This window comes from Acipenser ruthenus, chromosome 33 (genome assembly GCF_902713425.1).
Source record: "Acipenser ruthenus chromosome 33, fAciRut3.2 maternal haplotype, whole genome shotgun sequence".
Classification (NCBI taxonomy): domain Eukaryota; kingdom Metazoa; phylum Chordata; class Actinopteri; order Acipenseriformes; family Acipenseridae; genus Acipenser; species Acipenser ruthenus.
The window spans coordinates 2,164,577-2,190,388 of record NC_081221.1 but is presented as its reverse complement, the minus strand read 5'-3'; the positions used below and the strand labels follow the sequence as shown (position 1 = coordinate 2,190,388).

General features: G+C 39.5%; 1 protein-coding gene across 3 annotated transcripts in view; it reads left to right on the top strand.

Moving 5' to 3' along the window:
* Positions 1 to 1,759: 1,759 nt before the first annotated feature.
* znf385c (zinc finger protein 385C) overlaps positions 1,760 to 25,812 on the top strand; it is a 125,336-nt gene continuing 101,283 nt past the window's right edge. For all 3 annotated transcript variants that reach the window (XM_059006609.1, XM_034055290.3, XM_034055289.3), the window contains exon 1: positions 1,760 to 1,828. In XM_059006609.1, the coding sequence (XP_058862592.1) occupies positions 1,780 to 1,828 (49 nt within the window). In that variant the 5' untranslated portion in view covers positions 1,760 to 1,779. The remainder of the gene's footprint in view (positions 1,829 to 25,812) is intronic.

Below are 25,812 nucleotides of genomic sequence, written 5' to 3'. Positions count from 1 at the left end.
GCCGACGGTTCAATCCAGAGAAGCTTGGATGGGAGCGTCAGTAACAAGCTGATTCCGGGGCATTGATCGGCGCATTGTGTACGTGCGTCTGTCACCCAGGTCAAGCCTGCTTTATCAAAAGCAGTGCGAAATCGCGTCGCTGACCCACATGACACCGGTTCCTGACCCGGGTAGGTTCCGACCCGGGTAGAGCATGCCAGTGCACACGTTTACAATATAACCCTACCCCCCCTCCCCCCACACACCATCCAGGGAATGTTGCGTGCATTCTCTATTTTATTTTTATGACCAGGCTTTGTTGAGCAGCCAGGTCTCTATAGCAGTCGCAGACAAGGACATTGCTAGCAACCCCAGTGTGTTCCCTCAGTGCATGTATCAATGCACAGATGACAGCTGTCTCCCATCAGATATTCATAAAGTACCCTGTGACATCTGGGGTTGAAGCAGAACTATTTTAATGTGGAAACAACAATAGATTGCTTGAGTTCTCTGGGATTTAGATATCAGATAGGCGTCCAACTGGGCGTGGCCATATTATTAGGAACGATCAAGAAGGGACTGTGCAGTACATATAAGGCATAGGGCATAGTTGTTATTTGGCTTTGCTAGCTGTCAAACGGGTATCATATCGTTGTACTGTACAGTAGTCCGAAAGGTGAATAATGGTAGATTAAAAGCAATAACGGCATATATATATATATATATATATATATATATATATATATATATATATATATATATATATATATATAACCCACATTTTTTATATTGTATTTGTTTATATATATATATATATATATATATATATATATATATATATATATTTTTTTTTTTTTTTTTAAGATGATCATGTTTTCATGTCTTTGCTATATTGTGCAAGCAAGCACTTTTTTCAGATTGGTCAGAAGCACGTCCCGTTATTTACTTCACAGTGTAAGGTTGTTCAATTAAATTAATAAGGTATAACTAGTGGTACATTTGAGCGTCCCCTACGGGCGCGTGTTTTTAAAGCGTGCCGTCTTCAATCGAGCCAGCCAGCTGTGCAGCTGAGCTCTGTTTCAGGACTCGTGCCAGGTACCGCTGCAGTTTTAATTTGGAATTTGAGGACAGTATACCTGTGACATAATACAAACATATTTGGCTTATGACATGCAGTTATTAAATTGTTGAAAGCAGGGTTTTCATAAATATGTACAGCTTACTTTTTTCTCTCGTATCGCTTGTTTGAATAATAATAATAATAATAATAATAATAATAATAATAATAATAATAATAATAATAATAATAATAATAATAGACAATGCAAATCATTTTAATTGTTTTTCATTGATGGCAAAAATGAAAGAGCGTTGTTTATATACAAAAAAGGTTTCGCCTGTTTTAGAATAAATATTAACTACTGGTACTTGCTATTGTATTTGTATAAAAAATAAACGAAAACAAGAATTAAAAGTGAGACGAATTCAAAGTGTTGTTTATACACTTTTGCACATTTTGTGTTTCCTTTCAACGCTTGAAATACTTGACTGGGTCTGACTAGTGCTAACTGTTTTGAGAGCCAGCCAGACCTCAAAACTACAGCAATTTATACCAAATGCGCGTTACCGTAACAGGTCTTTGAAAAAAAAAAAACTGTGCGGCTCCATACAACAGAATACAATCCCTGGGCGTGCGCGTCACCGTGGAAAGGGGAGCTGTGCGCGTATCTGGTGTGGTTTCTGGAGCGCGGCCACGCTCCGCTAAAGCAGTTCAGTTGTATCTCAGCGCAAGGAGAGAGAATGTTGGAAACTGGCGACCACGGAGACAGCCGGAGACGAAACGGCACAGGTAGGCGTGAAATAAAATAAACCATTTAATGGCTTCCCTCCAGCGCGAAGATTAGACACAGTATTGCTTTTTTTTTTAAAGTATCTGTTATAAAAATAAAAATAAAATCAGTTAAATTATGAATGTTTGAAACACGTAGGTATACTAGAATTGGTTGGTGTAACAGAAACTGAATTACAACAGTGGGTAGATACATTTTGCAAATACTGTGCTACGAGTTTTACACATTTGGTAATTAAAAAAAAAAGAAAACGCATATTTAACTAGCACTGATGTAACGTCTGAGCATCACTAATTTTAGTTGACGCTTGGCAAGTGTGGGACCATATTTATTACGCGAAGCAGGCTTACCATTAGAAGTTGCTCAAATTATATTATAGTGCTAATGTTTATATGTAACAAGGAGACTAATGCAAGATATTGGTGCCTAAAACTTTATTCTCACTTTAACTTTATTATGTTCCCAGCGATATATATATATTTTTTTAACAAAGTCGATTAATATATAAGGTATCATAAAAGAACGGATATTTTAAAAGGGTCATTTTATTTTATTAAGTTTTAAAATTGCAATGATGATTACAGCCAATAGTAATCCCGAAAGCACAGCTGTCGCTTTGGAATGAACATGGTTAAGGGGATGCATCGAGTGATGGAGGTAGCTGCGGTGTCGGAAAGCATCACTTAGAATAGATTCAGAAAGCCGAAATGCAAGTTAATCTTTTGCTAAACCTCAGGCACCAGGCTTTTACACTGCTGCTTCTCCTTCTGTGTATATATAAAACCATCTCCTCGATACTGTATGTTTATTATACCGGCGCCTGCTGCAACATGTATCATTTGAAGAATAATTTGATAGGTGTTTACAGCAGGTGTGTGCTACTGTGCTCTAGGCATCCACTACTGCCTGTGGCTTTGTTAAGCCACAGTGGGTATGTGACTTTTAACTATGACATCACCATTCAAAGACCAGTTATGTCGGAATGCGAGTGCCCTGAAAATGATGCATAACACAACATTAGTAATAATGTCGTCACAGGATCGGTTCTCTATTTGGGCGCACTAGCACTTCCAGATAGTCACTCAGGTATTAATATAAGCCGCCGTGTCAATTCTTTCCAGTTCTCAAAACATGAAAAAGCTTCTGCAGCCGATTGGGTTTTGCAGACTCTCGTGTTGAGGAACTTGGCTTTTAAACAGTCTGAAAATGTTTTCCTTTGCTTTCTTGTTTATTTTTGCTTCCTAAAGACGTTCTCCTTTCATGCAGTTTATATAAGCATAATGTATTCGTTGCATTGCATTTCCTAGCTTTTTTTATTATTGGGTGACAAGTATCCAGAAGGAAGGCTCGATTAGAAGCTTGAGCTGTCAGTTCATTTTCGTATATATTAAAAAAAAATTAAAAAAATTAAAAAAATCCTCACATATCCTTAATATGTAATAAACGTCGCCAATATGGTCAGGAGGAGTCTGTAATAACTTTTAAACACTATAATAACCATAAAAGTTATATTACTGCCGCTGAGCGTTAATGAACACGTTGCAACAAAAGAGGGGCTGTGTGTCACAGACGCTGTTTTATGAATTTGGGAACTTCTAATTATTTATGTTAGCCGGGCCCGCCTTGAAAAACCTTACAAATTAGGCAGGCTTCGGAATATCGAAGCTATTTTTAGAGGGTGCTTTTTTCCGCCTTCCCAGCACAAAAAAGGAATAGTTTGTCTGAATGAAAAACCAATCAAAATTAGCTGTTGCGGAGTGGAGTCGGTGCTTTTATTACGCATCGGCTTTATTTGAGTGTATGTATATATAGGTTGTATTTTTTTTTAATTGTTATTATACTGGCAAGGCGCCCCATACACCAGTACTGTAGTAGATTAGACAATGCATTATAGGTCTTGAAATACAACGTAAGGAAAGTCAAGGGTAGGGCATATAATTTGTTACAGTATAGTGTCATGGTTATTATTATTTATTATTATTATTATTTATTATGATTATTTATTTCTTAGCAGACGCCCTTATCCAGGGCGACTTACAATCGTAAGCAAATACATTTAAAGTGTTACAATACAAGTAATACAATAAGAGCAAGAGTAATACAATAAGAGCAAAACTAATTATGCACAATCAATCCAGATCACAATCTAAAAATAAACATTGGGAAAGACTTCCAGTCGAAACATTCGTCAAGTTTATTTTAGAATTGCTATCTACTGAGTGGTGTATAGTTTTTTCGTTCTTCCTTACATAAAATAATGCATTCTACATTTGTAATCTTTTTTTTTTCTGATCGCTTTTCAGATATGAACAAAACACATAAAAGCGTTGAACAAACTGCACGTACAAGTTAACTAATCCTTTTTATGATCGCAAGAGTGTTCGCTTTGACAGGCATGTCGTTTTGAAAGTGATGGCAGATTGCTATTTAAAAAAAAAAGTAGGTAATCAAAATGATGGCTTAGGCACAGCAGGACCCAGTACAATTTTGCCTTAATGTATTTTAAAGATACAGTATCACACAGTTTAGCCTCCTGTGTACTTTGCTTGACCAAACAGCAGGCATCATTGACTGTCCAGTTTATTTACATGCCCTAAAGGTAGTTGTAGCATTAGGAACTGCCCACCCCCATGTATGCATGTTAGCTAATCGTTTACCGGCCTGTAAAAAAATATTTTTAAAATCGCATATGGGGGACACTACACCTTTAAAACAGATCTTTCAAATCATATTTCTTTTTTTTTTTTTAAGTGCCTTGATTTTACAGGGTTACGCTGTTGACCCATATGTGATTGCTAGAAATATAAATAGCGCTGTGACATTGCTAAGCAGAAGAAGGTGACATCACAACACTGGTGCACTCAAGTTCAAAACTACCCAGCTCAAGAAGTAAAAAAATACCTAGATAATTGATTCGTCTTTGAATGCTTTCTCGATTTAAATGAGCCAACAGCCTCACTAGAGCAGTGGAACCAACAAAATGTTATCCAGCAGGAATGCAGAATGGCTCGCTTCAACATAAAAATCTGTTTTACTAATGTTTTAAATGCACTTCAAAATACGGGGAGAATAAGCACACTTAATGCATGTACAGTGCTTACAACAAAATTATACAATAGGGAAAACAGCTGTTAAATCACAGAATTCTGTATGAGTATGTAATATCAGCAGGGTTTCATTTGTAGACAAAAAGGCACGGGCACAAATTGACCCCTGAATATTACTAACTGGTAACGTAACCTGTGCTTTGAAGTGTATCCCAAGATTTAATGTGAAGATAGACCATTCAGAGATTAAGCGAGCAAGAAATGACCCTATACTTTCTGCATTTAATAATATGCCCCAGTACTTGGTGCATGATAAGTATATATGACATATATATAATTTATATACATTGATATATATATCATATCAAGTAATAAAAACTAATCCAGTGTAATGCTGTAATAGTGTTGTTTAGTAAAATCTCCTGGAAGAGTGAACCCCTTGGCTTGTCAGCATTTTATCCCAGTGAAATTACATTTCAGTGTAGTCAATAGAAGCCTTTGGAGACCCATTTTGCAAAGCAGTTTACAGTGCAGATAATCATATGCCTGAGCAAATTCCTTGCATTGCTGTTTACATATAGCGTATGATCATCAGGGAAGACATTAGAGATCAGGGATGTATTTTTTTATTATTATTAAATTCATCACTTGTGAAAGGGTAACAGCACTGGCTACAGCCAGCAATGAGAAGGCATCCTTATCAAATGATCGTCAATCTGCAGTCCAGCGGTGGCCTGAGCTGTTAAAACTTCTATTACTGTTAGCCCACTATTAGCACTTCTTAAGAAAAATGACGAATTAAAAAAAACACATTTTAAAACCTGTAACACTATAAATCATCTTAATCTAAATGTATTTATTTTATTTTTTCATTTGAATCTTATTTTTACTTCATTAGTATTTTACTGTTGCGTTTTGTCATTTTATGTATGAAAAATACATAGGGTCACAGTTTGATTCTTTTATTGTTGCTCGGGCCACAAAGGGTATAGATTAGTGTATTTCTAGAAGTGAAACTACTGCTGGAAATCAAAGAGAAGCTGATGCCAATCAAAAGACCAGCCTCTTGTTCTGTTCCCAGGGTCCGTTGTGGCGTAACATGTGCGATCTGTAGGCCCCGGGCTCATTCTATTAAAAAGAAGAGAGAAAAACTTTGCTTTTTTTTTCCTGAAGAGGATGAATTGATTTATCTCAACGGAAACACTCCTGAGCGTTCCAGAAGTTTTACCAACAACAGGCAAAAAAATTTTTTTTTAAAAATGCTGGAAAGAAATTCATTACAGGGATGAGTGGCTGGTGCAACTACTCAGAATCCACTCAGAGTCTGGATACCAGCCAAGATGTCTTACAACGCTTGGGTTTTTTTCTTCTCTGCACACCAGGCTGAATCAGCACAGAACAACACACAGCTTAGAACCGAGTTTGTAGTTTTTACATTACTTGACATTAGTATTCTCTGCTGATTCTCTTAAGACTGCTTTCATTCTGTGTGCTGTGGGGGCAATCAGTGGAGGACAATTAGTTAAGGGAAAGAATCCTTTTAGAAACCAAAAAAATAGATATTATATTATTTTAACACTGTATAGCTACGTTGTAATCTATTTTTATATGACAGAGGTTTTTAATTTGAGCAATAGCATTGAAAAAAAGGAATGATGATGGTCTCGTCTCACATTGTCAAAAACACACAGCTCCTTATTGAAGTTTCCCATAGTAAAAGCATAGCAAAGTGTAACACAGCACAGTGAAAGCATGGTGAAGCACAGAGAGGTATAGTGAAGCATATTGAAAAACATGGCAAACCAGGGTAAACTACAGTAAATGCATAGGACAACCATTGGAAAAGCACAGTAAAAGGCTGCTCTACACAGAAACAGTACAGTGTGGTTATGCTGGTCACACACATCAGTAGAAAAAAAGTTTAAATTGCCTAAGGCTTTCTATTTAATTACATTTTTTTTTGTCTTCACATCATTGCCTTCCATCTTGGGTACCAGATAATATTAATTCATAGCTTAGAGAGCGTTGGTACAGTTTTCATCAGGGTGGCTGGTGAGAAAGGACATTTTCAGAAAGATAGATGGTTCTTGCCACTCAAACTGCAAAGCTGAATTCAATAGTGAACACAAACAATTCCTCTTCCAGAGGGTGCAGGAGGTGGCACACAGCTAGGTGTATGGAATAGCTTCACTTCTCCCACTGTACCATTACACATGCCTGCTTGCTAGCACTCCAAGACAAATTATCATGTTGTCATGTTACCTATTGTAAGCACAACTAATCCCAAAGGCTGCATTTTTTTTCACAGATTTCACGATTTCCAGGAAATGTACCCATTGCTGTGTAGTATGTAGTTTCCTGTGAAAGTTCCCATTTTTGTTGGAATAGTGTAAATATTTGTGATCACTTAAAAATGAATACAGCAAACATTTTCCTTATTGACGCACTACCTGTTACACTTCATTTAGGAATCTGGCAGCCGGTTTAGTTTTAGTTTCTATATTACTGAGTGAAAGTTGAAATCCATCCAGGTAGGTATATAAACGATATAGATAGCAAAGCTTGAGGTGTTCTAATACAATTGCACATCACTGTAGCTTTATCATTCTAAAAATGTAAAAAACAAACATGTTCAAGCTTGATAAAGCATATAAAAACACGGTATGGTCTTTTTTTGCGCACATCTCAAGTGCCCTGCCCTGTCCCTGCTTTAATAGCTTCTGTGATTGCACAAGATCACACCCCAGGGCGTTGTAGTCTGCTACAGCCCGGGAACACTTGAATCGGGTCACTGCAGTGTACGTAAAGGGAACAAGTGTTATATTAGACGTTTTGCCACAGTCCCTGCCAGCTTTATTCAGTCTGCTCCTTAATCCCAAGATGAAAGCCTTATCTGAATTTACAAATGTCGGATGAGATAAGGAAGCAGTCCGTCTCTGCTGGATGACTATTTCGCTTCATCACAACGTGTCAAAGAAATGATGCTAGGAATAGGTATCATCAGAATCATCTCTCCCAAGGGGTGATTGAAACCTATTTCCCCCCCTGTAAACAGATCAAGTAAAGAAAACGCTTAGTGGAATGCAGTTTTCATTGGTCAAAGGGCTTCTCTGTATGTGTTTTTTTTTCACATACAGGAAGCTTTCGTTTCATCTACATTCCTATCTTCCTTCAAATGCCCCGTGTAATCACAGTATTGTTTGTAACTGATAATACAGAAGTGGTTGCTTGATTGTTACTGACACCAAAATAAGGCCTTATTTCTAATGATTATCACTGATGAAGCCTGTGAAACGAGGCATTCCAGCAATCAGATGCCACCTTGTCTATAGCAATCACTCCATTCACAAAAAAAAACTAGGTGGCTGTAAGGACCGCCAGTGTACAATACAGGTACACCTTTTTTCCAGAACCTTGAGAGTATCCGTTATAAACTAGTTTTACTGATCAATACACGTTTTATCAAGCTGTAAAGAGTTTAAGCAGCGGTTTATGGTACAGTTGCTGAACTAAACCAATGGTCTGTACACATGCTTGCAGTGAAAGTAGTCTAATTGTTGCGTGAGCAGAAATGTTTGGTGTTTATTTAATTATGTGTTCATCACTCCCATCCAAAGACAGAGCAGATCAGTCTTGATCCCGATGATGCCATCTGTTACACAGAATCCGGAAAATACTTTCACAGAATTGACAGGATGCAGACCTAGAAAGGGCTCAACACAGCTCACAGAAGCACCCGTTTGCTGCAGTGTACCAAGGTAAACCATAGCATAGACAAAGTATGTTAAAAGCGCTATAACGCACTGTATGGTAAAGCATTGGGGGGAAAAAAAAGTTGGTAATATTGCAAAACTGTACTGTAAAGCTGTAAAGAACATCTGCTAAACCAAACATAACCAGCTCCAATTTTTAATTTAGAGGCTTCTATGGTTCTTATTCGCTTTAGAATCATAACTGGTGCTAATGACGATTCGGAGTAAAATAGCTTTGAGAATCTGTCCCCAAGTGTTCCGCACAGTGCCGTTCATAAAATATTTTTTTATTTATGATCTTAGTTATTATTTATGGTTTAAGCTGACTGGGATTTTAACTTGATTTAAAAGGCACGCATTTGTGAAAATAGGCACAGCATTATTTTAAGTCTGGTTCTGTTAAAAAAAAACATATCCATCAATGTTTCGCGAGAAGCTGTAACATCAGGAGAGCTTGTGGAAATAATAACAGATGAGAGCAACCGGATTGCTCTTCCATAAGCTTAAAGGATTTTCCGTGCTGTGGCCTTCGGGGGATGATCAGGGCTTTGACCAGCACATCATGTTTTGAACTTCATTTATTTATTTTTGTGAATGTGCAGATCATACAGATAAGAGTCGCCTCATCATGACCGGAATGACCCTTACCAATCTGGTAGTGTAGCAGAACGAAAATGTCAATGCAGTGGTTCTGTAAAGAGTAGCACAAGATGGGGCTCCCAAGTGGCGCATCCAGTAAAGGCGCTCCACGTGGAGTGCAGGATGCGCTCTATAGCCTGGACGTCGCCGGTCCGAGTCCAGGCTACTCCACAGCCGACTGCGGACGGGAGCTACCAGGGGGCGGAGCACAACTGGCCGAGCGTCACACAGGGGAGGGAGGGTTAGGTCGGCCAGGGTGTCCTCGGCTCACCGCGCACCAGCGACCCCTGTAGTCTGGCCGGGCGCCTGCGGGCTTGCCTGTAAGATGCCCGAGAGCTGCGTTGTCCTTTGACGCTGTAGCTCTTGGGTGGCTGCATGGTGAGTCCGCAGTGTGAAAAAAAGCGGTCGGCTAACGGCACACGCTTCGGAGGACAGCGTGTGTTCGTCTTCGCCCTCCTGAGTCAGCGCAGGGGTGGTAGCGGTGAGCTGAGCCTAAAAATAATTGACCATTCTAAATTGGGAGAAAATAATAAAAATAATTGGCAATGACTAAATTTATAAAAAAAATAAATAAAAAAAAAGAGTAGCACAAGACTGTACAGTTGGTAGCTTGGTACCATAATGATCTACAAGTCAGTAAACACTAGTAGGATATTAGTACCAGTGAAGTTCCCAGTCCATAGTTTTGTCATTGCTGGTAATGCTGTGTCCTGCTAATGGTTCTGTTGGGGTTTCTTCAGGGTAATACGCTGGTATTTTCACAGTAGCTTTTGGCGATCTTTACTGCAACTTTAGCTTGCATCAACCCAGCATGCTCACATACAAACTCAGCTTTTAAAATTCACTTGCACGCTTGTTTAGTGAATGTAAATGTGTTTTTTTTTCCAGCTGCATTTAATTCGGCAGTAATTTTATGTCATGTTCCTTTATATTTGAAAGACTTAAACTAGACATTTCATTCCTCTGTAACTCCAGTATATGCTGGGTAGATTGAAAATGCATGTGGCTCACCATACATATACATGAGGCAGTCTGGCTCTCATAGTTATAACATATATTTAGCCTTATAGGAACGGATGTGAAAGTGGCCTCTTTCATTCATGGTCTTAAAACATTATGGTCCAGTATTGTTGTTGGCAGCATAATTACAGTATTTGTATGTGCCTTATAAAATAATACAGACATTTTGATTTATGAAAAACAAACTAAAGGATTACATTGCTTTTGTAATTTTAGTTCTACTTGTTTCCCTTAAATGGCCCTTCAATTAAAAACCCTCAGAAATGCATATTGTAGCTAAATCTAAACTACCCCTAACTGTGTCTGTTGTAATGTACCACACAATTACAAATGTAGAAACTGTGATTAGAAACCCATTGAAACCCATGAGCAAACATAGCACTTATGGTACAGGAGGCGGGCAAAAAATTAGAAACACATGCCAGAACTCTGTCAAGAGGAAGTAGGGCCATCATGGGCAGCCATCATTATAAGCCTGTTGGGTCTGCTGTGTTGAACATGGCGATTTGAAGAAAGGAGATGCAGCTCTATATTGCAGATTATTGCCAGAATTAATCAGTCATGCTAAGGGCAGCCAATTTAAACAAAAGTATGAATAAAACATTTCGTTCAGTTCAACGGTGCCTCCTGCAAAACACAAGGCTCTCTTTGATGGTTACGGTCCGCTGTGCAAAATGTTTGTCGCCTTTCCCAAAGCGCATAGAGATCCAGAATCTGAACCATTTGAACTAAGGGTGGGGGTCCTACCAAAATAACTAGGATAAACCGTTCCGTGCCCTGGCTGGGTGACTGGAAACTTTCCTAGGGAGGTAAGGTACAGTAAAGAGAACCCTAAACTGAGAAGCTGCTATACTTATCGAAAAAAAAAGGTGTAAAGCTGTTTAAGAGAGAGAAAATTAATTTCCATGCAACCTGGCTCTTATAATATGACATGCCTTTTAAAATAAAACAGGTTTAAGGGGATTTAATACAGCACAGTATATCATAAATTGTTTCAAAAGAGCTGAGTTTATTATAATCTAGTGCCTTTCGGGTTTTGTTTAGCCAGACGAAAGGGGAATACAAATAACATATAGGAGCGCTCAGAAACTTGCTTAACCACCAGCTGGAAAATTAAAAGATGCTTAAGATTCTAATTACCCTGCATTGAGGAAGCAGGGACGTTTTTAACGATCTTGTCAAGATGTGAACAGCCCATTAAAGTAATCAGAGAATAAGATTATTTAAAGGTATAGCACATAGCGGGGTGTGTGTGTGTCAGAAGGCTCCTTGATATTGCAGACATCTCCAATTGGTTTTGCAAGATGAGCACATTTATACAAAGGTGTAACTTTCTATATAGATGATTTGACCGTTTATGAAGTATTCTGTTTATATAACAGGTATAATGTATTGTATGTGATAGCAAGTATGTTTAAACCTAATTTATTATTATTATTTTATTTCTTAGCAGACGCCCTTATCCAGGGCGACTTACAATTGTTACAAGATATCACATCATACAGATATCACATTATTTTTTACATACAATTACCCATTTATACAGTTGGGTTTTTACTGGAGCAATCTAGGTAAAGTCCCTTGCTCAAGGGTACAGCAGCAGTGTCCCCCACCTGGGATTGAACCCACGACCCTCCAGTCAAGAGTCCAGAACCCTAACCACTACTCCACAGTGCTGATCCGGCAGCTGAATCTTTGGCAGCTGAATCTTTGGCAGCTGAATCTTTTCCTGGGATGTTTGACCAAATATATAGTGGGGGTCTGGTAACCCCCAACAACCCCCAACAAAAACTCAAACGCAACTCAGAAAACACATACACACAGACACACACACACACACACACACACACACACACAGAATTGTCAAATGGTAGTAAATAGGACTTTATAAAGATCAATAGAAAGCTCAGCAATGAGAATCGACAGGTTAATTCAAACGAAGGTTCTGGGCAACTATATAAGCCGCTAGAGCACAAAAGATCTTAAGATTCAGTCTCGCCCTGTACATCCCTCCTTTTACAGTATTTATCCAGCGCATCAACCCTTGGAGATGGCTTGTGGACCTATTAGGAATTGCCTGAGGTGATTGAGGAATCGTGACAAACTGGAGAATTCATTCCTCATGCCATGTGCTGCATAACCGAAGACCAGCCTTTCTCCTTTCTTAGGAGATGAATGGAGATAAATGACTGTCAAATTCGATTCTAAAACCATTGGTGAGGAGTCAGAGGAGGACTGGTTCGCGTCCTGGCTGTGTGAAGTCGCCGGTTTTCGCTAGGGATTCCAGAGGGAGAGTTGCATTGGCCTTGGCACTCTCTCCGGTTAGGGAGGCAAAACCGGAAGGGACTGTTTCTCCCCATCACACTACAGCGGACCCTACCGGCCAGAGGCCAAGGGAGCTCTAGAGTTTCTGGGTGTAGAAGAGGAAGCTGGCTCGGTCTTGGGATCAGAGGACGCCCACTGAACCTTCAGTTCTCCTAAGCTGTGTGGGGGAATTGCTGTAGCTAGGGGAAAAAAAATAATTACCCCTTCAGATATGTTCATTAGGTATCTTAGATGATGACGATGTTCATGTAAAACCTTACCCTCTATCAAAATAATGTCTGCTTATAAGTCACTTAAATGTGTAGCTCGTGTTTTTCCGTAGATACAACGGTGCCCCTAGTACTCTCAGCGCTTGACAGAATGTTCCTTTTAGAAAGAAATACATATAAAAAAATCACAAGTATACTTAAGCTGTCACTGAGATAGCAAACATACCAAGTTTATTTCCACAAATTCCGTATTAGCAAACTATAAAGAGTGCACCTGCATCAACAAAAACCTCCCCTGTTTACTAATTCTGCTGTGGGTTTTGGAAATAGAGACAAGCTGTGTTATACTAGTTTGGGTTCCGGAATCATTTTTTCACATTGATGGGGGCATTAAAAAAAAATTAAAAAAAAAAAAACACTAAAAAAAATACTGTTTTCCTGCTTTCCTGTAAACCTCGTTGACGTCTGTAACAGCAAACCACAGCCCAAACCACATGAACTGGGAGTCTGTACACAAAGACAGAGGAGGGGTTGTTTGTGTTGGTCCATATATATCTGGCATACGCTTATAATGGAGTACATACACTAACATAGAGACTTCTCTGTGTGATTGCACTTTAGGTCTGTTTTTGATGGTGCAATTTGCTGGGTTCTGTCACATACATTTCAAAGGTTGTTTATCGTCTTTCGATCACCGACAAGGACAGTTTTACTAATCGTTTTTTAATCTAAAGGTCGTTTTAATTCCGTCGCGGTCGCCTAACACTATTTTAACGCTATAAAAATTGCAAGGGGTTAAGATGCTGAAACACATTTTGTGGATTGCTGAATGAAGTGGTAGCAAGGACATTTTCACTTACCCCCAGGATGGTAGCTAGTTATAAAAACAGGAGAGGATAACATCTGGTTGACGGCAGATGCTGTCCTTTTTTTTTTTTGCCAACTACAGTGTTTTGGACAGCACTGTTGAATGAAACCCTATATCCTGTACTGTTTTATATCACTACTGTACTATGATATACTATAGTTTACTAATGAATTCAACAATGGCTGGAAAATCTACATCATAGTAGTCACAGAAAAGGCACCAAAAAAAAAAGTATGACCGGTTTGGGGGAGCGGTGGTGTAGCGGTCAAACCGTGGTTGGTCACCACTTCTGGTAAACGGACGATAATCAAAGTATTTTCTTACCAGCCAGAACCTTGTTTGCTCGGCCAGTCCCAGTACTTTTCCACTTACGGGCCACACATGGCACTGTAGGTTTTGGCAAACTGAAGTACCTCAGTTTTACTGCGCACAGGATTTCCCTCTTTCCTCAGCTTGACCACACTTATACGCAGCTCCTGGCTCGGTTCTTTAGTGCTGACCATCTTGTGCACAGCAGGGTAGTCGAGTCGCAATGCTTCGGAACGGCGTTCTGGTACTATTTTCTATAGGCAGCAGTGGTGAACTCGCATAATAGGCAAACCAAGTCAAATGACTCGCATCTCCCGTCCCGAACAACTGTCCGATTCAGTCAGCAGTCCTCTTGATAAAATGAAAAGAGCACGAGGAGCTTCTATTACAAACTGCTTCTTTAAGAAGGCTAAAAATGCTGACGAGGATAACAGCATCAGTGAGCCGACTACAACTACATGTAGAAATTAGGTAAGTGCCTTACTTATTATATGTGTTACTAGAAGTTCAGCATACAAATAAAATGTGAATTTGTATAATAATATTTTTGTGGCGTTCCGGAACTTTCAGATTCAGGACTACACCACTGAACCACATGCATGAATACTCACTTACTTAAAAATACTCAGAGACACATACGTGGAAGAGAATGGACACAGACAGTACTACGGGGTATGAAGCACTGCTGCGCACGTTTCATAATAAAATAAAAGGTTGAAACAGAAAACAAAACACTTTTCAAAAGTAAACGGCACGGTGGCCAAAACAGACAAACAAAAACAGGCACGGAACAAAACAAGTATCGCGCTGGTGTAAAACCAGCACGGGTAGGAGTTGTTTTCTATATGATTACACTATGTAACATAATTTTTGTTCCTGGGTAGTAAGTGTTATTTCCTAATTGCTTATGCCTCAAAAGTATAGAAAATGGCTATTTTTCCCCACAAACTTTGCTTTTGTGACCAGGACAGTGATATTTTGAAATTGACCTATTTCCAGTGAGAAAACGGGCGAATTTGTGTCTTTTCGTTCACATAAAGTCAGAAAAAAACAACATATGAATCCAAATTAACATGTATTTATACTAAAGTAATACAAAAATGACTACAAAAGATTTAGAAGTGAGTAGTTTTTCGAGATTTACGATTATACTGTAAATCACTTTCACGAATCAGCCCCCAAATGTAGTCTCCCATCATGTTCTCATTATACTGTCCTTGGTAGCGGCGTTCAAAGTCCAGTGTATCCTGGTGGAAGCGCTCGCCTTGCTCCTCCGAGTACACTCCCATGTTCTCCTTGAATTTATCAAGATGAGCATCAAGGATATGGACTTTGAGGGACATCCTACAGCCCATTGTGCCGTAGTTCTTCACCAGAGTCTCAACCAGCTCCACATAGTTTTCGGCCTTGTGATTGCCCAGGAAGCCCCGAACCACTGCGACAAAGCTGTTCCAAGCCGCTTTCTCCTTACTAGTGAGCTTCTTGGGGAATTCATTGCACTCCAGGATCTTCTTTATCTGTGGTCCGACGAAGACACCAGCTTTGACCTTTGCCTCAGACAGCTTAGGGAAGAAGTCTTGAAGGAACTTGAAGGCTGCCGACTCCTTATCTAGAGCTCTGACAAATTGTTTCATAAGGCCCAATTTGATGTGCAATGGTGGCATCAGCACATTCCGGGGGTCCACCAGTGGCTCCCACTTGACGTTGTTCCTCCCCACAGAGAACTCGGTCCGCAGTGGCCAGTCCCGCCTGTGGTAGTGCGCCTTGGTGTCCCTGCTGTCCCAAAGGCAAAGATAGCAGGGAAACTTGGTAAAACCGCCTTGGAGACCCATCAGGGATGCCACCATTTTGAAGTCTCCTATGACCTTGATGCCATCTCAGAAAATGCAGATATGTATCCACTTAGGCAGCTGGAACTAAACTGAACTGGTGGGCTTAAGGCCCCTGTATTTATACTACTATTTATATTACTGGAAAGTTCTAGAAGTTACTCCAAGTTTACTCAGCACTGAATCTATCTGGAATGTTCTGGAAAATAGGTAAATTTCTAAATATCACTGTCCTGGTCACAAAAGCAAAGTTTGTGGGGAATAATAGCCATTTTCTATACTTTTGAGGCATAAGCAATTAGGAAATAACACTTACTACCCAGGAACCAAAAAAAAAAAAAAAAATTGTTACACGGTGTTATTTTGATCTCACGACTCACGATTCTCTGAACACACTAACCCCATTCAGCCAAAGTTGCAGGTTTTTATACATGTGACCATCTCCAGATTAGTAATTAATTAATCAATCTGGAGGCGGTCACATTAACCCCATCCATGCTCAGTCTTGTTTTATATCTCACACTTAGAATGAAACTGCACTCCAGTGCTGGAGTTCCATCAAAACCAGGTGTATTAAAGACAGCCATTCTCTGTATAATGACAATCAAACAGACGTAACAAAGATGAGCTCAAATAAATGGCAGAAGGTTGAGTTTCTAAGTAACCTCGTAGTGCAAAAGATCTTCCCCACCACCAACTCTATAAAACACACAGCAGTGGAAAGCAATAAAGTCTAAATCGCTCTGAAATTATAGCCCTTTTTGGCAGACAGACGTGCTCACAGAAGCTGACTACTGTCAGATTTGGTGTGATCTGATTCTGACAGCAAGTAGTTGAAAGCTCAAAAATGCTGCGCTGGATCAAATTACAGTGTCTAGTGTGTCTCAACACAGAGGCACATTGCTGTTGTCCTCCATCAACGCTTGTCATGAAACCAAATGACGGAAAAGACTAGGGACTGAGAGGGTGTTGGGGCAGATTTTTGGAGCAGACTTTTACTGAGGTGCTGTTTGGGAACTGCCTATTTCAATACCCACACCGTGTCCCTTATCATGGAATAATTTCAGCTCGTACTGGATACAAACCCTTTAAAAATCACATGACTCTAGTAAAAATCACTGAGGCGTTTAATTGTTAATCCAAAGGTAGATGCAGAAGGTGTGTATATATGTGTATATATATATACAGACGTGCTCAAATTTGTTGGTACCCTTACAGCTCATTGAAATAATGCTTCATTCCTCCTGAAAAGTGATGAAATTAAAAGCTATTTTATCATGTATACTTGCATGCCTTTGGTATGTCATAGAATAAAGCAAAGAAGCTGTGAAAAGAGATGAATTATTGCTTATTCTACAAAGATATTCTAAAATGGCCTGGACACATTTGTTGGTACCCCTTAGAAAAGATAATAAATAATTGGATTATAGTGATATTTCAAACTAATTAGTTTCTTTAATTAGTATCACACATGTCTCCAATCTTGTAATCAGTCATTCAGCCTATTTAAATGGAGAAAAGTAGTCACTGTGCTGTTTGGTATCATTGTGTGCACCACACTGAACATGGACCAGAGAAAGCAAAGGAGAGAGTTGTCTGAGGAGATCAGAAAGAAAATAATAGACAAGCATGGTAAAGGTAAAGGCTACAAGACCATCTCCAAGCAGCTTGATGTTCCTGTGACAACAGTTGCAAATATTATTAAGAAGTTTAATGTCCATGGAACTGTAGCCAACCTCCCTGGGCACGGCCGCAAGAGGAAAATCGACCCCAGATTGAACAGAAGGATAGTGCGAATGGTAGAAAAAGAACAAAGGATAACTGCCAAAGAGATACAAGCTGAACTCCAAGGTGAAGGTACGTCAGTTTCTGATCGCACCATCCGTCGCTTTTTGAGCGAAAGTGGGCTCCATGGAAGAAGATCCAGGAGGACTCCACTTTTGAAAGAAAAACATAAAAAAGCCAGACTGGAATTTGCTAAAATGCATATTGACAAGCCACAATCCTTCTGGGAGAATGTCCTTTGGACAGATGAGTCAAAACTGGAGCTTTTTGGCAAGTCACATCAGCTCTATGTTCACAGACGAAAAAATGAAGCTTTCAAAGAAAAGAACACCATACCTACAGTGAAACATGGAGGAGGCTCGGTTATGTTTTGGGGTTGCTTTGCTGCGCCTGGCACAGGGTGCCTTGAATCTGTGCAGGGCACAATGAAATCTCAAGACTATCAAGGCATTCTGGAGCGAAACGTACTGCCCAGTGTCAGAAAGCTCTGTCTCAGTCGCAGGTCATTGGTCCTCCAACAGGATAATGAGCCAAAACACACATCTAAAAGCACCCAAGAATGTATAAGAACAAAACATTGGACTATTCTGAAGTGGCCTTCTATGAGTCCTGATCTGAATCCTATCGAACATCTATGGAAAGAGCTGAAACTTGCAGTCTGGAGAAGGCACCCATCAAACCTGAGACAGCTGGAGCAGTTTGCTCAGGAAGAGTGGGCCAAACTACCTGTTAACAGGTGCAGGAGTCTCACTGAGAGCTACAGAAAACGTTTGATTGCAGTGATTGCCTCTAAGGGTTGTGCAACAAAATATTAGGTTAGCGGTCCCATCATTTTTGTCCATGCCATTTTCATTTATTTTATTATTTACAATATTATGTTGAATAAAAAATCAAAAGCAAAGTCTGATTTCTATTAAATATGGAATAAACAATGGTGGATGCCAATTACTTTTGTCAGTTTCAAGTTATTTCAGAGAAAATTGTGCATTCTTCGTTTTTTGTGGAGGGGCACCAACAAATTTGAGCACGCCTGTATATATATATATATATATATATATATATATATATATATATATATATATATATATATATATATGTATGTATGTATGTATGTGTGTATATATATATATATATGTGTGTATATATATATATATATATATATATATATATATATATATATATATATATATATATAGTTGTTTCTTGCTTCTGAACAAACACAAATGGAGGTTAAGGGGTTAAAGGATGTATTTCGGACCCCCACCCCTATTCCTAATGAACTTTGCACTCATCAACTTAGCAGTCATTAAACTGACTCAGCCTTTAAGTGCCCTTTACAGTAAAGTATGTAATTTGAAAGAAAGGACTTTAGCTATCTGGCACCACATTATATCTCATTCCATGGGTCTGTTTAACCATTTTAGACCACACATGGATTGTGAAAATGTGACTAAAATGTAATCGCAGGTATCCATTTAATAAATATGAACCTCTGCACCGCCCAACCCCCCCTCTTCAAATAGACATGCAAAATAATTGAATGAACAATCTGTTTTACAACTGCACCAGATATTACCACTGCAGGGGTACGCACTTTTTAACTTTCGCCTGCAAGCATAATCTGACAACGGTAACCCATGCACTAGAAGAAATGTTTGAAACGTGATGGATTGTGACCACCTTCATAATGACGCATGATGTAATCTCACAGTAACACAGTTAGGTCATGATCGAGTGCCAATGAGTCTTGCTTTGAAAATGAATACCAAGCTGCTCTGCTGGGTTTCCTTGCTGACACTGTATTGCAGCCTGTCATAAATGTAAATGTTATCCACTGTAATCAAAATAACATACTAGTACTGTAATGATAAAAAAAAAGAGCCGGCTCTTTGAATTAATGCACACAATCAGTCTCCCTCTCTCTCTTTCCCCATCATAAAGTGTTTCAGTACTTTAAAAGCCATCAATATGAATAATGTGTTCAGTACGTGCTGAAAAAAGTAATGGTTTTATAGAGCACTAAGGTGTTTATCGACACAATGTATATTTTAACAGCTCGATTAATTCAATGGAAACCCTATGTGAAATCACTGGTGTGATAACCCTTCTCTGCATAATTACTTGGGGCTTGCTCTCCAAACTGTTCGCTGAGTGTTTTTGCAACATGGAATTTGAATCCAAACTCGTTTCCAGGCACAGCTTGCTACTGCACTTTGCTTGAGGATGAGCCTCTCCCTTTCAGCTGGGTAATCCCTATAAATACATAATGGCAAGGCTGTAACTGCGCATTAATATTTACTGAGCCACAGCTTTCCTTTGACTTCGGGAACAAGAGGCAGAGAGAGAGAAAGAGAAAGGGAGGGAGGAAGAAAAATGTAGCTATCATCAAATTGTGCAAAATGCAATTACAATCTGTCTGGCTGCTGTTCATTTTCTGGATAACTCATTTCAAGTAACACCTATCTTTTACATTTTTCTGTTTTAAAACAAATTGTTTTTTCAATGTACTGTATTGGTGGGGGAGGGTGTTAGGTGGTGTTCCGTGCTTTAAATCCGTTTGGAGATCTCAAAATAGCATTCCTCAGAGAAAAAAAAAAACTACACACAATTCAAGCACTGAGGCGGTTTGTTCTCAAAACGGGAGATCAGTGGTGAGTGGGTTTGTATTGTAATCTGTTTATCCATGACTTGAAACACTCAATCATCAGCTTGCAGGCTAGAAGTCAAGTAGAATAACAGTTTGGCTTGCTTTGTCAGTACATTTCATTGTCGTTTATAGGTTTGTTTTTTTCTTTTTAGTTTTTTTTGTTAATTTACCCGTGATTTTCGGCCCAATTTAGAATGCCCAATAATTTTTTCCCCTCATCTCCCACACCTCAGGAGAACTGAAGGTTCAGTGGGTGTCCTTCGATCCCATGACCAAGCCGCCAGCTACTCAAGAGCGGATGTCAATGAGCTACTAGCCTCTGGAGGGTGGCTGGCAGTAGGGCAAACTGTAGCATGATGAGGAGAAAGTCCCTGTCGGTTTTGCCTCCCTAACCCACGGGAGCGCCAGAGCCAATACGACACTCCCTCTGGAATCCTCAGCGAGGACTGGGGACTGTGCTCCCCTGACTGTATTGGGCAAACTAATCAATAACACTGAATAGGCACGAATGCAATTCAAGCCCAATAAATCAAGGAGCATATCTATAATTAAAGTTAAAGTAAGTAAGAGGTTCAACAGCAATACCAACAGTGTCTGAGCAGCCTGTGAAAAGTCTTGGGAGATGGCATGATGAGGACCTAAAGGACACAGTTCGTGTTGGAGAAGTGAGACAGCAAGCAGTGCAGTGCAAGAGCATAGACAGCAGTGCTTTACCGGGCAAACTTAAACTCTGGTGCTTTCAGTTTGGTAAACTGCCAAGACTTCTGTGGCCACTCACTGTGTATGAGGTTTCCTTGACAACAGTAGAGAAGCTGGAAGCGTTAATCAGTTCATACGTCAGCAAATGGAGTTCCACGCTGCCTCAGCAGAGTGGGTCTGTATGGTAAAGAGATACTGCAGCTGCCAGTCCCAGCTCTAACCGAGGAGTTTAATTGCGCCAAGGTTTGAATGGAAATTACATTGGTAGTCACACGACAAATGTGTGAGGGAGGCAGCACCTGTTTTGAAAACTGGAAGAAAGTGGATAGCAAAGGAAGCTGTGGAAGATGCAAAGTCTGCCCTTCGTATCAGTGATATCATGGGGCAAGTACAGCATGGACGAGGAGGCCTTGGTCTCAGTTCAGCTCGTCCTACATGGCACAGAGCAGCCCCAGCTCAACGGAGGAAGCTGGTAGTCAACGAGGTGCAAAAGCAGGAGGAGAGGATGAGGTGTGTGAAGGCAGTTTCCCAGGCCAAGCAGGGAGAATGGACAAGATGGGAGAGCGTGGAACAACGCAAGATTGGCTGGCGAGATCTATGGACAGTTGAACAGAGCAGTATCAGTTTCCTCATCAGGTCAACATATGATGTTCTTCCATCACCACAGAACCTTAATCTATGGGTTGGAGAGGATCCGTGGTGTCCTTTGTGTTCATCGCCAGCTACATTAAGACACATTTTGACAGCATGTAAGGTGGGTCTTAGCCAAGGACAGTTTACCTGGCATCATGACCAGGTGCTGTGATGTTTGGCCTTAGCATTGGAAGACAAGCGCAGCATAACCAACAGGTTGCCACCAATTCCAGCAATATATGACACACAAAGAACAACATTCCTCCGTCCAGGGGAGCAACCTCCAAGAAAAGGTATTAAAACCAAAACTCATCTAGGACAACTGGAAGCTGCTAGAGACAAAATCCTTACATCACATTATAATGTTTGCGCCCGCTTAGTATCCAGATCCTGCCCAATTCCATGCTCTTTTCTTCATTTGAATGCATTTCAGTATAATTTAAATGGATTAATGATGACAAAGTGCAAAATTGATAGAGGGTGCAGAAAGCCAGACGAACACCATTCTTTACATACGCTGCATTTCAGATTTTACAGCTGCTAACATGATTTACGGCAGCATTATGGGGTTTTTTTTGCACCTGTTTTTTGCTCGTTTTTTGCACCCACGAATCACTTTGCGCATATTCTTACATCTACCCCTAAATGTTTAAATCTTTTACACAATATATGTAAGTAAACAATTATATCAGAAAATGGTTAGGGACCGGGTAAGGGTTATATTGTGCAAAAAGATTTATACATTAAATACATTGTAACGATACATAACAACATTACGGAATGTTTTGCTTGAAAACTTGTAGGCAGTATCATAATTAAAAAGATTATGGTGAAGTAAAAAAAAAAACATTTATTTTCCTAACATATGAAGCAAAAGAAAATGTAATTTCGTGATACAAACACAGTATAATTTGATTTAAAAAAAAAAACAATTTCATGCATTTTTGCCACCGTATAAACAGGCAATAGTTTTAACTTAATTACATGATTGAAGTTTAACCTTTTTTTTTATCAGCAATGCACTTCTGTAAAATATAATAAGGAGAAAATTGCAAAACAGTTCCTGTACTTCATACGATGGGATTAATTCTGGTAAGTCCCTCGTTTTGGACTGGATATCCTCCTCATTTGCAAAACGCTACAGACTGAGCTACCTGTTCTGTGAAACCTAATTGCAAACCACAGAAGTTTTCACAAACTAGACACAGTTTCTTGTCTCTGATTAGATTAATTAGCTTTTATTGTTAAATTATTTTCGAATTCAAAGCAGCACAATTTAATATGCAGCAGGGAATAATGTTCAACCAATTTGCCCTTATGTTTCACTAAGGACCCTCCTGCATTATGTTATTCAGCACATTGACAGTAATATAGAATATTTCACAAAGAAATATAAAAGTTACCATAACTTTCACGGTGCTTATTTCAATCCGTTTCTTTACAGGTACAATTGTGTTTTGATTTAAACACCTTACTTACCTATTTATTTTATTTGACTATTATTGCTAGTTTAATATTAATATTTAGATTCTCTTTAGTAACATTTCACTTTCTGGTCACAAAAACTATATCGATCCAGGGGAAAAGCTTTTATTTTTCTGTAGCATTTTTAAACTATGCTGATGTTTTTTTTCTCCTGTTACAATCCACCCAAAGTCATATGAACCTGCAGACATTCTTTTAAATTGTTACATAATTTAAATAAGGTGTAACACATACAGTTGTGACAAAGGTCATGGCAAAACCCAAGAGCTAAGAATACGCTGTGTAAAAGCCATTTGGCATTAGACGAGCAGAATGCAACACTTTTGGCTTCCTTCGTTGTCTTTTTATTTGATTTTTTTTTTTTTTTTAGCATTCCCTGAAAGTGTAACAGGGCAGAGACTGGGCGCAATGCAAAAGAACCAGGCTTGTCTGCGTTCGTGGTTATAGAGCTTTTAACCTCATCTCATCTCATCTCACCGACGGGACAGGACAGAATCCGTTACACTAGCACCTTGCAGATTTCATCAATGGGATGCAAATCCATTCAAACATTGTAAAATCACAGGACATTAAACCGACAGCTAATAAATGAGACAATCAGTGCATGCATGATTGTTTTGCACTGCCGTTAAAACATGAGAGCATAAATCAAGATGATTATCATATCCACGATAACTAATTAAGATTAAGCACCCTGCTACAGCTGCTAAACTCAGTACTGTAGGATGTTTTTGCAGCCTTGCGATTAACTGTTTTTATACTGGTCTGTTTCTTTACTTTATTGTATAGTACAATGCTCCTCCTTTATAAGGCGGCCCTTTATACTGTGGAACCAGTTATAAATTATATAATTGTACGGTCATGGCTCCCATTTGCCCCATAATGCCATTACACTAACACTAGTATTCTCATTATAAGGTGGAACACAAATAACACAGTCTCTTAATTATGGCTCCCGACTACAGCGTTATAAAGGGGGAATACTATATTAGTATATAATTGCCTATTGTGCATTATTCAACTGAGCTATGACTGAAATTCACGTTTTGCTCGTTTTATATAAATCCTGCTATTGCACTTGCCTTAAAATACTGCCAAAGATCTAGTCTCGAGTGGGTAAAACACAAAGCCCAGACAAAACACAGCATTACACCCACGTCCTGAATTGCAGCACACACCACGAATAGACCAAATGAAGACGTCACCAACTGACCACACCGGGGATAAGAAACTGGGATCCCTGAAGGGCTTTTTGTTCAGCCTAGTTTGAGAACAAGACTGCTGTCATTAGTCAGAATTTACAACAACAACAACAACAAAAAAAACACAGTTAACCTTGAACGAATACTCTATGCCCGCACTGGTGAAAAACTGTTAAATTTAAACTGCCATGGGATTCAGCAATTACATATCTGACATCCCCAGACCACCCATTGGATGTTATTGAGCAAGTAGAATATCAAAGACATTGGTGGCTTACATGCTCCATGGCCATGGATAAACTTTTTAGCCTTACAGAAGCCTTTTGGTTTTTATTATGTACTCGTTACCAGTACTGACTGTTACTTAATTCTGCATTTCATTTCAAAATACAAATTATGTGGAATGGGTCATGGTTCAACCATCACCTTCTCTATATAACCTCTGTAGAGAGTAAGCTTCTTTAGACACTTTGATTTTGAAGTTTATAGAAAGGTCAGGGTTGGGTCATACACTTGGCGTGATTCATCTAGCGTGGCGTGGTCAATAGGTGGCACTGTGGTACTGAATTCTATAGGTTGCTACAACTGAGGTTAGTTTGCTGAGAATATGGGGATAGTAGCAATTCATCAGTAGGCTTTAGCTTGCTTTTGACGTGTTTTTAATGAACACAGTACATTGGAAACTTCAGTAAGACTGCAATGTTTGGATTTACTACGCGTGGTTTTGAAAAAGGTAATCTATATATAAAACACAAACTTATGCCTTTAAGGTACTTTCCAGTCCCAGTGTTTTTTGGATGTTCCACCACAGTTTTTGTAGACGAGGGAATTATGTGAGGAATGTTCTGAACCTGAGAGTGGAGCTGGGGTGGGTGTCCAAGCGCTGCCACACTCCCAGATCAGAGCCCTCTTTATAAGCTGTGAACGGGGGGATTGTGTGGCAGGCTGGCCGGGGCATTCGGAAAGAGCTGGCCAGGGAACAGAGGGAGCTAAGACCATTCCCTTCATAAGCTGCTTCCTCCCTCCCTCCCTCCCTGCCTGCCTGCCTGCCTGCCTGCTTGCTTCAGAGGACAGAAAAGATCTTGTGTGTAGGCTGTTGAAGGGTCTGGTAGCACGTATATTAAAAACTGAAAGTGCAGAAGCATCGTGCAGGTGATAAAGGGTTCTCTGTGTGCCTGCTGTTTTCTCACATCCTACAGCAGCTACTTTGATCATTTTTTTTTTTACTGAAAAAAAAAACAAATTGCTCTCCAAAGCACACACTTGCTAACCCCGCCTTATTCAACAGTTGCCTGTTTCGAAAAAAGCAAAAAAAATAAAATAAAGCCAAATGCTTTCAAAACACCTGCGATATGTAGCACACACTTCTGTGTGCATGTAAATGGGCTGTCCCTTACGTGACTGATTGATTTCTTATGCAGGTAGAATCTTTGCCTAACCCCCTTGTCATTCCTCTTAGAACACTTAAAAAAAAAAAAGGGTCCAGTACAACATTTTATTAAGTATATTAGAACATCTTAGCCCCCCTCACTGT